Raw genomic sequence first — 14,935 nt, 5'->3', positions numbered from 1 at the left:
AGAATCTTTGTGTGTAATTCCCCTTTCACACCACCCGCAAGTTGTCGGATTAAAGCTTTTCAACCCGGGAATTTGCTGAAAAAACCCAGGTTGTCCTGTCGTGTGAAAGGGTCAACACAGGTCTTACTCCGACCCTGCTCTTGACCAGGGTCGGTGAGCTGGGATTTAAGACCCTTGTTCACCCTTTCACACCAAAGAAAAACATGGGTTTTTCAGCAAATTCCCGGGTTGAAAAGCCGATAATTCGCGGGTGGTGTGAACTGGGGTCAGGCTGCACCCGGCAAAATGGCCGGTGTGAAAGGGGTATTAAATGGAAATGTTTAGCAAGTAATCCTGTCTAATTTACAACTAATATAGGATAATTGCATTATCTTACAGGGAACTCGGGGCTTTCTGGCGAGTTGGTACTGAACAGTATCGGGAGTGAAGGGCATTCATGCTGTGTATGGTGGAGACAGTGATGTTGGGGATTTAGGGGATATCATGGGGATAAGGAAGGATTTCAGAAGGTGTGACCTAGAGCAGCCCATACAAATGGTCAGTTTAGTTGGAATATGTATAGGAGGTAGGAAAGGTCTATCGGAAGTAATGAGCACTTGGACAGGAGGCTCTCTGTGTTTTGCGGCTTTTGATCGGTCCACGCCTCATTGTCCCGCGCAGTACGGAATAGCCCCATTTTTTAGGCAAGAAGGGGAAACTGATCTTAGGATCCTCGATCTCTATGTGAAATAGTATCTTCCCTGTAAAGAAGTGTTAGTATTCATTGATCAGCGTCGCACAAAGAGCAGCGATTTCTGCGTCTCCCCTATATTAGGACACCGGTACCCCTTGTGTACAAGCCCTTGCATTGTCTCTTGCCAGCGTTCGATTTTACACACCGTAGCGTAGGATTTTCTTCTAGGTACTTATTCCTGTCACTTCTGTACTTTCTGTGTTTTTATAGAAAAAAGGCAAACTGGAATTTAGTAGATCATTTGATCAAAGTTTAAGTGATTCTTCCTCTCACTCTCAGGATAAACCTCATGAGAAGGAGAAAAAAGTAAGTTTTCTTCTCTGTACTCGGGTGCATGGAACCAGTGCTCCATCACAACCTCTCACTGTGCCCGGTCATTAGTTGAGCTCTTGCCATTGTTTCTCCTGTAGTGCCATCCGTAGTGAGCATGTCCTAGCTTCTACCTCATCCCATGCATGTGGCTTCTAGGCACCCATTGCTGTTACATGAACTCATTGCTTGTGGAACCATCAACTCCACTCTTGGGGCTAGATTTACTAAATGAGCGTTTGTCAAATCTGCCGATGAATGGGGGCCTTAATCCATTTGGGCATGTGTCATTGGATTGACCAAACTAAGGTAAACCTACATTGGTTCGACCACTGAAAGTCGACCGACCTTAGGTGGATACAGACAAAAGGTCAATATGACGAAGGTCAACGATGTCAAAAGGTCGACTCAAGCATTAGGTCAACAGGCAAAATGTTGACATGGGTTTTTCAAGTTTTTGTACCGAATGTTGACACGGACATCATATCGGTGTACCGCGTCCCCTTGCGTTGGCTCGCTACACTGGCCATGCTCTGGGCACGCTACGCTCCACACACTATTATATTCTCCCTCCACACCCTAGTGCAGGCATTCCCAACCACGGTCCTCAAGGCACACCAACAGTGCAGGTTTTAGTGATATCCAGGCTTCAGCACACATGGTTTAATGAGAATCCATCAGATACTAATTAAGTCACCTGTGCTCAAGCCTGGATATCTACAAAACCTGCACTGTTGGTGTGCCTTGAGGACTGTGGTTGGGAATGCCTGCCCTAGTGGATGGTAGGGCATGAAATACCGCCTGTTGGCACATGGCGTTTAAAAAAAAAAAAAAAAAAAAAATAATCAATGTTGACCTTTTGACTGTAGACTTTCCCAATGTTGACCTAATGGTTTTGGTGTTGACCTTTTGACCACGTCGACCATCGTACGTGTCGACCTTCGGTGGTCATAAGGCCTGTCGACCTTCGGTGGTCGACTCAACATTTGTCGACCTAATGAAGGCACACCGATCGATTTGATAAAGAGCGGCCACAGAGATAATTGCAAAACCATTGATTAGTCCAACCGTGGGTTAGTAAATCTAGCCATCGTTGTTACCTTGGTTTCAACTGTGTGTGTGAATTGCAAAAAAAAAAAACAAGAAAAGTTAAAACCGTTTTATTCTTGCAAAAGCAACTGAATATATTTTAGATTTTTGTGTGCACATTATATGTATGTACTTGTATTTATAATGTAGACAATTACGTTTGGTGTTGTAAGTATTCTCTGACTTTGCACAGCCATGAAATGCATAATAATTGTTAAAATGAGTTCTGGAAATACGTAGCGTAAATCGAAATTGCATTTATGTATCGCAGTTCTGGAACACGACTCAAAGTTCTTAACATGTGCCGATGGTAGCACTTAATACACGTGAGGCAGGCATGCACAGTGCAGTAGTTACTATGAGAAAATGCAGCATGCTCAGTACATCCGGTGAGGCAGTCCCATTGTCCTTACCGTCTGCTTCAAGTAGCACGATAAGTATTATGTCGAAAGATTGTAGTCGTTGGTTTTATATATACGATACATGTATATAATTGCTGACCATGTTCTCAGAGCTTTTTATTATGTGACTGATCATAATTTACCAAAAATTAATGAAAATTACATTTATTTGTAATGAAACGTATACAATCAGGCTGAACGGTATGTTAGTTTTTTTTCATTTGTGGGCGTAACCTGCTAAGGGGGAATTCATTTCAGCCAAAACAATTGAATAACAGGCAAAGGTGCGCAGAGGGGGAGCAATTTCATACCACCAACCAATTACCCAATGATTGCCGTTTACTTCCGAACTACTCCCAGAAGTCTGCATGGTACTTGTGTAATTTCACGGCGCCGTGCGTCTGAGTCTGCCACGCTATCTAAAATCAACTCCATGCCAACATGGATAGTGGGGGTATGAACTATCCATGTTGGCATGGAGTTAACTTAGTTTATTTTAGATAGTTGTGGCGAGCGGAGAAGCCGGAAGTAGCACGGCGCCATGAAACTACACAAGTACCGTCTGCATGTAGTTGAACAATTAGGGAGTGTCCGGGGTCTCTACTTTGAGTTTGAAAATATTTTCGGTTTAAGTAAGACTTAAATGTTGATGCATTTCACAGATAATAGGCAGACTTGTTGGTTCACTATTTTATAATTTACTGTTCTCAGTGAATACCGCTGGGAGGGATCTACCGCAACTATTGTAATCCGTGTGCTGCAAACTCCGACTAGTAGATTTGTGCTTGGACCCATCCTGGGGTGTGAGCAGAAATCAGGCAAAACTAGGGGGGCGATGCTGCCGCAGCAAAACAGCATCGCCGCAGGACACTTAAGTGGGGAAATGATGATCCTCGCAACTAAATATCCGTGAGTACCAGCATTCTCCAACTTAGCAGCACGCTGATTAGAAAAGGTCCAGGAGCTCTCTCCCGGCGCTATTCAATACACACCGTTTTTTAATTGACTCCTTTGTGTTATGTTGTGTACAACATCTCCGAAATAATATTATTTATTCAATACTGTACCCCTCTGTGTTATTAGAATTCGGATGTGTAGTCAGCACTGGTGGTTGTTGAGTATATGGATACTCCTTTCTGGGCAGACCATATTAATGGCTATTGGCGTGTGCATAGCGTGCCAGGGTGTGTGTTCTCTATAATGTTATAAAAGAATGTGAAAGTTATGAGGTGCTGGTAATGACATGTGAAATTTTTTTTGTTGCTATAATAGAATAAAGTGCTGGATAAGGTGAGACTTGACTGTGCCAAACCTATGGGTTTTTATGCATCATATTGGGCGATAATACCACCTACAACAATGTTTTGGTGGCGAGGAAGTAAAGTTCTATGCAGTAAAGTCTGATTTGGATAATAACGCACAAGGCAAATAGGCTTAAATAAATGTCTGCATCTGGCAGTCCTTTTGTATGTCAATCCACAAGCTGCACCTCTTTGTGTTATTATTTTTCCTGCTGTCTGCTCTACTGTCAATATTGGATAGGCAGGAAAAGACTTAAGAGGGACCCGTGGGAAGAGGGGTATATTAGGTTGTGTGTACCTCTTTATAAAATAGACAAATGCTCACTATCCCAACTTCCCTCCTATTATATGATTGACATTACAGGTGGGGTCTGCCTTATCCGTGTATTCCAAATACTGAAATATTCCAAATATGTTCATACTTACCTCGTCCCCCCATGTCCACTGCAGCCTCCAGGATCCTCTTCAGCGGCATCTCCTGTCGCACGACCTTGCACAATGCACCCTTGGGACCGGAGATGCCGCTGAAGAGGATCCTGGAGGCCGCCGTGGATGTAGGGGGACCAGGTATGTATGGAAAAAAAATATTCCAAAAACCTAAAAAAATCCCTTATCCAAAATGCCTGTGGTCCTGAGCATTTTGGATAAGGGATACTCGACCTGTACTTACATTTAATTAAGACATTTCCACACAGGTGATCATAAATTTAACAGGGAAGTCCATGTAGAGAGCATTTGATCATCCTGGAATGGGTCATGCTGGATTGTGTATATGACATTGAAACTAAGGGCCTTATTCTGGTTCACTCTTTCTGACAAAATCCTTCTTAGATGGACAAAACCATGTGCACTGCAGGTGGGGCAGATGTTACTTGTGCAGAGATAGATTTGGGTGGGGTTTTACTTCAAAGTGAGATCTATATTGCAGTGTAAAAATAATGCAGCTAGTATTTACCCTGCACAGAAACAAAATAACTCACCAAAATCTAATTCTCTCTGCACATTTTACATCTGCCCCCCTGCAGTGCACATGGTTTTGTCCAACTAAGAAGGATTTTGTTAGAAAGAGTGAACTAGAATAAGGCCCTAATAGTGCTCTAATGCCTGGTAAAAAAACAACATTTTTTTATCTCCAAATAAATGAAAGGCAATTATTTTATAAAGTTTTCTTGGTACTTATATGTTAGTTGGGCGCCCACTAAGCTATTTGCTTAGTTTTCCGCATCCCCTCATGGGGCTCGCCACGCTTCGGGCTCGGTGGCTCGCTGCGCTCGCCACACTAAATAAAATCCATTCCATGCCGACGTGGATAGTGGGGGTAAAAGCGTACTAACTATAGTGGGCGCCCAACTAACATATAAGTACCATTTTCTTGTATTGGAACAAAAACAACTTAAACAACCTTATGCTGGGAACACACCATGTGGCCTCAATGACCCAATTTTGATACAATCTAGATTGTATGTAAATTGGGTATGTTTGCAATCCAATTCCAATCTGACATGCGTTCTCGCTGGTCGTTTGACAAATCCTGACTGCAGCAGGTAGGATCTCCACAGATCCCTTCTGCCGAGTACAGATGGAGAGCAGATTGTGTGCTCCATACAGATCGTGCAATTGTCTCACGATCATAATCACTGTGGGGTGTACCCCACATTAAAATACACACCGAAAAATAGTATCACTCTGTATTGCCAGTATCACTCTGTATCCGCAGCCTCTGTACTACAGAAGTGCTTTTGGGTTATGGTCTTTGGTTCCTTGGATAATAAACTGCAATGGAAGTAAGTTGTTCTCTTGCAAGAACACCATGCGCAATCCAGAAATGGGCCTTTGCCGGCACTCCAGATGTGTTGTCATTTTGGAGCGGCCGTTCTGTTCACCTTCCCCAGCCAGCGAGATGCTGCTGTATAATAAGCTAATCACACATTCATGGGTAAGATAAGTATAAACATGTGCTCCGAGGTAGTTCATTGATTACGTGCGCCATCTGCTCTGTCTGTGGGGTTTCCAGAGGTTTCTATTCATTATGCCAAGGAGCTCGTCTAAGGACTGATGAAGATGTCAGTCCCTTCCCGCATCCCACAATCAATCTGTTCCCAAAATGAGGTGGGTAGGACTATTTTTATTTCCGTCCTGATGCCGACTGGGTTAAATCACTCGCTGCCTAGGTTAGTCAGTAAACACACTAAAGGGATTCACACAAAGCCATTTTCCATAATCTGTAAGTTCAATTTATTAAAAACCTATTACCTCTGTCTTTTTTTTTTTCCCCTCGCGCTGAAATCCATTTGCCGTTCTCGTTAATTATATTGTTTAGAGAAAGGCAGGCGAAAAAAAAAATGTAACTTACCAGAGTGAGATTTTGTGAATGGCAACCCCCGTTTCTCGAGCTTAGATCGATTCCTTGTTGGCATGTGTTTGCAATAGCGCTGGCAGCCAGCCCCGCGATGGTGGCAGCATGCCATGCATATCACACGGAGTTTTAATCTTTTAATAAAAATATAAAGAGCATGACTAAATACTAATTTGCCTCCCTGCTGGCTTGCAAGTCGTCCACCACTTTGATTTAGTTAGCACAGTGGAGGAGCTTTATCCCAAACGCAGACGCAGTCGCTCTCAGCTGTGAGGGCTCCGTGCGGAAATGTACAGTAAAACACATTTCATTTATAGCACAAAATAGGGGGCAACTTAAAATGTCAGCGTTTAGCCCGTACCGCGGGTTTTACAGAACGCAAGCACTCAGGAAAGCGTCGGCCGTTCACTATATATTACTGCAGAAGAGCCATTAATGGGCCCTAAAAGCGTGTATTTTTAGACCCGGTATATTCAATAAAGTATTATTTCTACTTATGATTATTATTTTTTTTTTGTGCTATATCCATTTGGTAAAGATAAGTAAAGCGGTATTGATGTTGGTTTTGAATGTTCCTTTATGTTCTCTAAATCTGTTATCGAATGCAGTTAAGGGGGCAATTATTACGAGCATGCCTTGCACAGTGCTGTAGTGAACCTCAATAAAGACAGAGAATTCCTTTATTAACAATTTTTTGTCCATCCGTATAAATATGACTGAAGTGTCTTTGAATAACTCCGTGTGAGGATGTATGGTCCTCATGGGTCACACTGTGACACCCCCCCCCCCTCCCCCCCGAAGTTGAATTAATGCCAGAGCGCTAAAAAAAAAGATAAATCTGGTCTACAGCATACAGAATATACTATACCTTCATGTCTAAGGAAAATAAATAGATCCCGACTGTAAAAACTCCCGATAGCCGGGTTCACGACAGGCGCGGCTATTCTCCCTCGTCCATGACCCCCATAGAGGGTGGCTTTGTTGTGCTGGCCATGCTGTCTGAGTCCGGCTAGTCGGGATCCCGATGTCGGGCTAATAACTATCGGGATCCCGACTGTCTGAACCATATACCACACCCGTGTGAATATGGATATATGTGTATATTATCTTGGTTCAGCCAAAAAGTGACACTTAGGGGTCAGTGCAATTAGGTGAGAACAGGATGAACAACGTAGAAACGCTAGACTCCTAGATATTTGTATGCAGCCGTATGGGCTACCACAAACGCTACATACATGCGTTCTTACTCACCGCTAATATAATTGACCCCACAAGGGTGCATACTAAAATGTACACTGATGGTGTCTGTGTCTTTGTCGATAATTGTGACAAAAATGTGAAAAACATGTCAACGTTTTGACTGTCTACCTTCATATTGTCGGCCTTAGACATGCATTGGATCAACCTGTCTGATAATGCACAAGGTTTCTGTTTACTTGCTGGCATGAGTTTCGAAAATGCATCAAAACTCCTGGGGATATATATTTGCTAAAGTGCAGGATGGTTGAAGTGGAGACGTTTCCCATAGCAACCAATTACATTGTAGCTATTTCTCTTCTGTAAGGTGCTAGATAAATGAGAAGAAGAATCTGCTTGGTTGCTAATGGCAACATATTCACTTCTGTATACCCACACTTTAGCAAATCATGCCCGCCTGTCCTCCCTGTGCAGTGTTCAGATCATAGGGACATATTTACTTATCCGTGACCAGCAATGAAGATTGCACATTTGACAGTACACCCATGTGCAGCTGCGATGTACCGCCACTACACTGTACTAATGGCACATTACAAATAATGGGACTGCCCTAAGGCAGCAGTCATACCTTGCCTTTAAACCTGGTCTCTGATGTAATATCATAGCCACATTATAATTTATAAAAAAAAAAACTGGTGTTAAATGATTGGCATGCATCTGTTTAGTACAAAGTCTTTGGCTTTACATATGACCCTTTTGTTTTGTTTAATTGGTTCTTCTGATCTGCTATCACATTTTCATATATGTAAAAGCCGGAGACCGCTCATTTGGTTAACAAACACTTGTGTTTTTGTCTTCAAACCGTCTATGCGTATTTGGGTAAAAGGTGCCCTGGGAGAAAGCAACAGGTCATCACAGATCAACACAGTCTTCTGTTCCCAAACGCAAACTAGGGCTGGAGGTAGACTGAAATATTGCAGGTTCCGACAATACCCATCGATGATGCACAGTCTGGTGTATGACGTTGGTCACATCAGACGAGGAGTTGCAATGAAGGGATGCAGCACACGTACAATCTGGCATATACGCTATACAATTTGTTTAGTATATTGTACCAATCTGTGTCAAAATTATATACCGTACACTATATCCTGTGTGTCTAGCTGAACTCGGCTTTTTGTCTATCCCTTAATACATTACCCAAACCCATTTCCTGTAATACAACCCCTTTCTTCCTTAAACTCTTTAGTTTCCGTTACAGGTAATGATTCTTATCAGTAAGAATCTAAACTAATTATAGCCTGCTTCAAGGCATGGAAGAGATTTGTTTGTTGTCCTTATACACCGATATAAAGATGGAATGTCACTTTGACTGTGGAAGAATAAACTTCTGATGATCTCGAGTAAATCATAAAAGCCAACTTTGTTCTAATTAATTTAAATAGAAAAACTTTTTAGCTTTGTTTATGATTGGTGTTTAGTTGTGATGTTTTTTTTACTAGAATTTGTTACAATTTATGGACTGCTTTTAAAGGCTATTAATGCCTTTCCATAGTACATCAGCCTGACCACTCCCACATCTGTATGCCCCTCCTCTGCTCCCTGCTGCTGGGATCCATGCTTTTATTACATCCCCACAATGGAAGCCCGGTGCACAAGTGAGCCACAAGCCGCCACCTATATCCGCTCCACCTCAGATATAATCATTGCTCCGCCCCCAGCTGATTAGATACGGAGGTCTCAACACATTCTATTGGTGCTAGGACGTTTGAACTGGCCCAGTGACCAGAACTGGAAGCTGAACTGACATTAGGGTTGACTTGTGATCTACTTGCACATTGGGCTCTCCAGTATGACAATTCAGTAGAAGTGTTGACCCATCAGTGTAGACGAGATGATCTCAGGGGGGGACCCCCATTATTTGGATAAGGTGCACCCAGGGTGGGTTTGTTAATAATGGTTGTATATTTAGTTATAAAATGACTTGCTAAGCAACTTTTGGTACTTGTGTATTATCACGGCGCCCATCGCATTGCATACCATAAGGCTATATATGGTATGCAATGAGATGAGATGTGCTGCGATGGGACCCGATCTTATACAATTTAAAATTGTATATCATTGTATATGGCATACAATGAGATAAGATGAGATGAGATTTTAAATTGTATAAACACACTAATGGTTGCTTTCAATGTTAATTGGCCCCCATATAATATTTTTAATTGTATAAGCACCCTAATGGGTGCTTACAATGTTAAATGCACCCCCACGGCACCCCCACTATCAACGCCAACCCGAAGCGTGGCGAGCGCAGCGGTACACGTCCTCCGACATTTTCATACCCCCACTATCCATGTTGGCGTGGAGTTGATTTTATATAGTGTGTCTAGCGCAGCGAGCCACCGAGCCCGAAGCGTGGCGAGCGGACGCGCAAAACATGTAAAGTAAAACGCGGCCCCTCGCGGGGCTTGCCACGCTTCGGACACGGTGGCTCGCTGCGCTCGCCACACTATATAAAATCAACTCCATGCCAACATGGATAGTGGGGGTATGAAAAGGTCGGAGGACGCATACCGCTGCCCCTCACGGGCTCACTGCGCTCGCCACGCTTCGGGCTGGCGTTGATAGTGGGGGTGGCGTGGGGGTGCATTTAACATTGTAAGCACCCATTAGGGTGCTTATACAATTAAAAATCTTATATGGGGGCCAATTAATATTGAAAGCACCCATTAGTGTGCTTATACAATTTAAAATCTCATCTCATCTCATTGTATGCCATATACAATGGTATACAATTTTAAATTGGATAAGATGCCATAAGATGGAAATCGTGGGCGCCGTGCTAATACACAAGTACCCAACTTTTAATAGAAGCTTTGATGCATCCTTGTTCCTTATGCACAGTGGATACAGCCATTATTTATCCTATCAATTTGACAGGTAGTAGTGACATTGATGAAGCCTCTATCTGCTGGGAACATGTTCTGGGACTGAACATTTTATTAAATAATTGTAACATTCCAACGATTCTGCGCCATTCTGCCATATTAACTCAAACCCTGAATGGATGGGTTGGTGGTTGCAAAGGGGTTAAAGTGAGTCTGTTATGCACTTAAGACCGTAGGGGCACGAGATCAGGTTTGGTTCTTTTGTTTTAAATGTTATTGAGCTTTTGAAATGTGGCAGCTTAACTGATATATTGCGCAGATGGCAATCCATTATTCCTTGCCTGTCTTCCTGCGACTTCATTCACGTGGAACCTCAGGAAAATACAAACTCTTTCTATTGTGAGTGGCATTCCCAAAGGCACCAGGGAAAGATCATGTAGCTGTGCTTATCTGAAAAGGGCTAGTCATGTACGAAGGGGAAAAAGCCCCCAGGCTGCTGCTTAAAAAATGAGTTTGCTCCGATTACCGTTGATGAAGAACTGCTTTGCCTCAATCTCCCGAAATGGATTATTGGGAAGCCCTGTACCGCAGGGCTGGGTGCTTTATTGTACAGTCTGTGCTCTGCTTCTTGTCCCTGTCGCTTCCAGTGCAATCTTTCCGCTCTTCTAGTACAACTCTTAACATTTGTCTAATGAATATATTTTTATTTGTGTACATTTTCTTTTTGACGTAGGACAATGAGCCACGACAGAGGAGAGATCTGGTTAAAAAAAAGTTTGTGTGGTGCAAAATGCCTTTAATAGTAAGTGGTCTATTTCATGATTATTTAAGCGTACGAGTTGTGTGGGTCCCGCCAATACTCATGGGAATGTAGCCATTTCGGTTTGCTAGACAGTAGTGCGGCATGAGGCCTCATAGGTTGTGCACGATAAGTGCAGCCTCCACTTCGCGCATATTTTAAAGAGCATTATCGCTATCACTCATTGTTGGCATAAATAAAATAATTTTTCCTGCCCAATACGTATTTCCTTGTCCAATTGGGGAGCACATTGTAGGCTACATTGTCTACAAGCAGTGAGGTAATCAACCAGTTCCACTGTGTTTTGGAAAAAAATGGTAAGGAAAGAATGACACTACTGAAATTTTCTGACCCGGAATCCCCTTTCGTTTTTTAAAGCAAGCATTGATATCCCTAACTACGGCGCTCTGGGCTGCCAGCCAAGTTCCATTCAGTGCAGGCGCATATTTGTAAAAAAAAAAAAAAAAAAAAAAAGAATTCTCTTGTTGCTAAATAGCAACTTAACGAAGAAACCGTTATTATTGCTTTCTTGTTTTTTTTTTTTTTTTTTTGTTAAACATTTTAATTTATCATTTCAAACATGACAACTGCGGTGTTAATAGTCCGTGTTGCGATTTTATATTTAAAATAAATAATTGTTAGTATCTGTTCATGTTCCTGTGCTGTTGTGTACTTTAATAAGCCATGCCTATAACAGACATTTAATAGTCTCCTGAAAGGTCTCCTGAGATCTGTAAGCCAAAGGGTCAGTTAACTATCAAAATTGGCCCTGATATTTAATAGGGTAGATTGTTTTCTTCAAAGCAGAAATGTCCATCTGTCAACGCAAAGATTTCTATAGGTTTTTTTGTTTTTTTTTCCGTTTAACTCCTTAAATAGAAAACGTTAAACGTGACTTATAGTGGATCTCTTTTAGATTTCTGACAACATGAAATTGCAGTGACACTTAATATTATGCAAATTTATTTGTATTGTATTGTACATTTTGGTCAGTCTCCATACATGCTTGATGATTCTGATAAATAAATTACAAGACAAGCTTTATATTTGCAGTCACTAATGTTTACTAATGATTTGTTATTGCACATTTTTTTAAAAACGTTTTATTTTTTTATTTCCCTCTCTGTAGATGTTCCTTGTTTCACTATATACATATGTTCCCAGCTAAGGACAATGTAGGTTAGGCATTTCTTAAGCTGGGTACACACTAGTAGATATATGATTAGTTGATCTGTAGATATCCATATACGCTGCCCATTCCATTGGGACTGACCTATGAAATAGGCGGACACATTTGCATATGCCTGCCCACTGAGCTGTCAATCAGCGGCAGCTCCTGATGTGGCTGTACATGCGGTCGGTGGATCGCCCGTACACACAGCATGGTGTGCCAATATATCTTTAGCTATATCGGGGATCGAATGTGTTGCACAGCTGGAGCGATATATATATATATATATATATATATATATATATATATATATATATATATATATATATATATATATATATATATATATATATATATATATATATATAGCAAAACGGAAGAAATGAGGCGGCACTTGGAGACTGGTACAGGTGGTATAAACATGTATTTAAACAAACATGAGCATCTACGTTTCGGGGAACGCACTCGCCGTCATCAGGATACAGAATGAACGCAAAAGTGTTACTTATATAGTGAACATCTTACCATACAATCAGGACATCAGGTCCAGTGCTTCACCGCCCGCGGCCCCGTCGCGTCTGTGACCGGCGCTGGACTTCCGCTTCCGGCTCACCTGACGTCGGCGTGCCCGGCAGCGTTGCCTTGGAAACCCTATAACAACAAACAAGTGTAACTATACAGTACAGTGCGTGAAACAAACGTGTAATAATCAGAACCTGAGTTAATAGAACGGAGGTATAAAGTGCTTAGTGCATATAAACGTCTTGTTGCTGTAAAAAAGATTAAAAAAGCTGGTGCATATCTGGACAAACATGAATAAAAATGACGAACAGTGAACATATTTTAAAAGGATTTTTCCTTTTAAAATATGTTCACTGTTCGGGGCGGACATATTATGACGCCGTTTATCTATATCGATGGTACACACTGGCTGAAGGTACATCTATTTCAATCGAGCGGATGCTTTATTGGCCAGTGGGTACATACCTTGTTCAGAAGAACAGGATTTGTTCACGCCCAAATTATCATAGAAAATCATGCAAATCTTACGCCCATTGATCCTGCTGCCTATGTGCCTCCACTGTTCACAAGCATCATTCTACAATATGGGTGTAATCGCGTCTAAGAAATTAATTTTACACAGAAGATTTAATTTTTTTCATTTGTTCGTATTTGTATTTCCCATTTGTCACGTTGGTAAGCATAGTAAACCGGCATCTTTTCTGGGATGCAATTTCTTCCTGTTGTCCGTCCACAGGACCAGTCCAGTGGCCTCCATGATTTATGCTCTTTTGGTTTGCGAAAGCAGAGCTACTGGATATTTAAACTGCAAAGGCCTGCACCTTAACCCTAATGGGGTTCCCATGGACTTTGACAATGCCCCTTTTTAAAAATGTGTTTTGGTCAGAATGAGTCTGAATATTATTTTTATTTTTTTAGAATAAGATGGTCTACATTGGTTTATTAATAGATTTTTTTATTTTTTTGGTCTATGTCCCTTCGCAACATCTCAATGAGTTTAAGGTTTGGACTTGGACTTCACCATTGCAAAAACTTTAATTATATTCTCTTTCTTCCAATCCTTTGTAAATTTGGTGATGAAATATGTTCGGTGTCCATTGTTTGTTACATTGTCAGATGAATTTCAGTTGTCAACACATTTTCCTATTGCACTTTATAGAGTAGTCCATGTTGGACTCCATTATTGTGAGGTTTTAGATCCAGTGGCTGTAGAAGAACAACATATTGCCACTATACCGTGGAGCTCCACTGTTGGTCACATGTTGTCTGCTGGTTTTTGCCAAAGAAGGTTGTGTGCCTTCAGACCAAACAACATCTGTTGCTCCAGAAGTCCTTGTTTTATTCTGATCCAACTTTGTAACATAATCCCTTACTGCAAAGTTTTGTTTGTTTTGATTTTTTTTTTCTTGGAGAGAAGGAGCTTTCCCCTTGCTACCCTTAAATTAAATTCTTCGTCTTTCAGGCGTCTTCTGATTGTAAAGTCATGAACTTTAACATTTTGCCATGTTGACAAGAGGCCTGGAGATCCACGACTATAGGTTTTGGAGAGCTATACTGTTTCTCAGCATTACCCGGCCTGATCTTTTGGGTGAATTTGCTGGGGGCACTACTGGGAAGACTAGCAGCTATCTTTTGTCATCTATTTGAAAATCTTTTCCTTGCTTTTTTATGGGCTTCAAGTTGAATGGAAAAGACATTTCAAATTTATCTAGATTGGCAAAGGACTAACATCTGCTTCACTGAGATCATTTTAGATGTATTTCCGTATTAGCACAATGTTGAAACAAACCTAACTGTTTCAGACTCAGTTGCTATGATATAGAGGTAGTAGCACTTCCTGAACAAATATGTTTCCGCGATTGGTTAAAGTTCTTTCTTCATTGATCAGGAAGCTGCAAGAACGTTCTTGGTTTTCTGCACATGGTTTCTGTCATTGTGGATTGTTTGTCACAGGAAATGTAAAACGATCACATTTTAGGATTTTATCAGGACAAGATGATTGAGTTGAAAGAGGGTTTAGTTTCTTTTTGAACCTCTCTTTTAAGATAAGTCTGGAAGAGGGATAAGGTTGGGCGCATAATGGACTTCTACTTTTAAAGTCAATACTACTTTATTTGCAATGTAAAAGTTTCAGGACGGTGTGAGATGCAGTTGAAGCCGTTTATG

General features: G+C 41.4%; 1 protein-coding gene across 8 annotated transcripts in view; it reads left to right on the top strand.

Annotated features, from left to right (window-relative positions):
• The window catches only part of MLLT10 (MLLT10 histone lysine methyltransferase DOT1L cofactor), a 141,436-nt gene that overhangs the window by 57,465 nt on the left and 69,036 nt on the right, over positions 1-14,935 (top strand). For 4 of the 8 annotated variants that reach the window (XM_083189292.1, XM_083189291.1, XM_083189298.1 and 1 more), the window contains 2 exons: positions 944-1,039; positions 11,011-11,079. The exons of 2 other annotated variants lie outside the window; for them this stretch is intronic. In XM_083189292.1, coding sequence (XP_083045418.1) covers positions 944-1,039; positions 11,011-11,079 — 165 coding nt within the window. The remainder of the gene's footprint in view (positions 1-943; positions 1,040-11,010; positions 11,080-14,935) is intronic. 2 more of the 8 variants (XM_083189293.1, XM_083189295.1) reach the window with 2 other exon arrangements.

Source organism: Crinia signifera, chromosome 5, assembly GCF_055691185.1.
Source record: "Crinia signifera chromosome 5, ASM5569118v1, whole genome shotgun sequence".
Classification (NCBI taxonomy): domain Eukaryota; kingdom Metazoa; phylum Chordata; class Amphibia; order Anura; family Myobatrachidae; genus Crinia; species Crinia signifera.
Note: the sequence above shows the minus strand (reverse complement) of the source record. Positions and strands in the feature narration are given on the sequence as shown.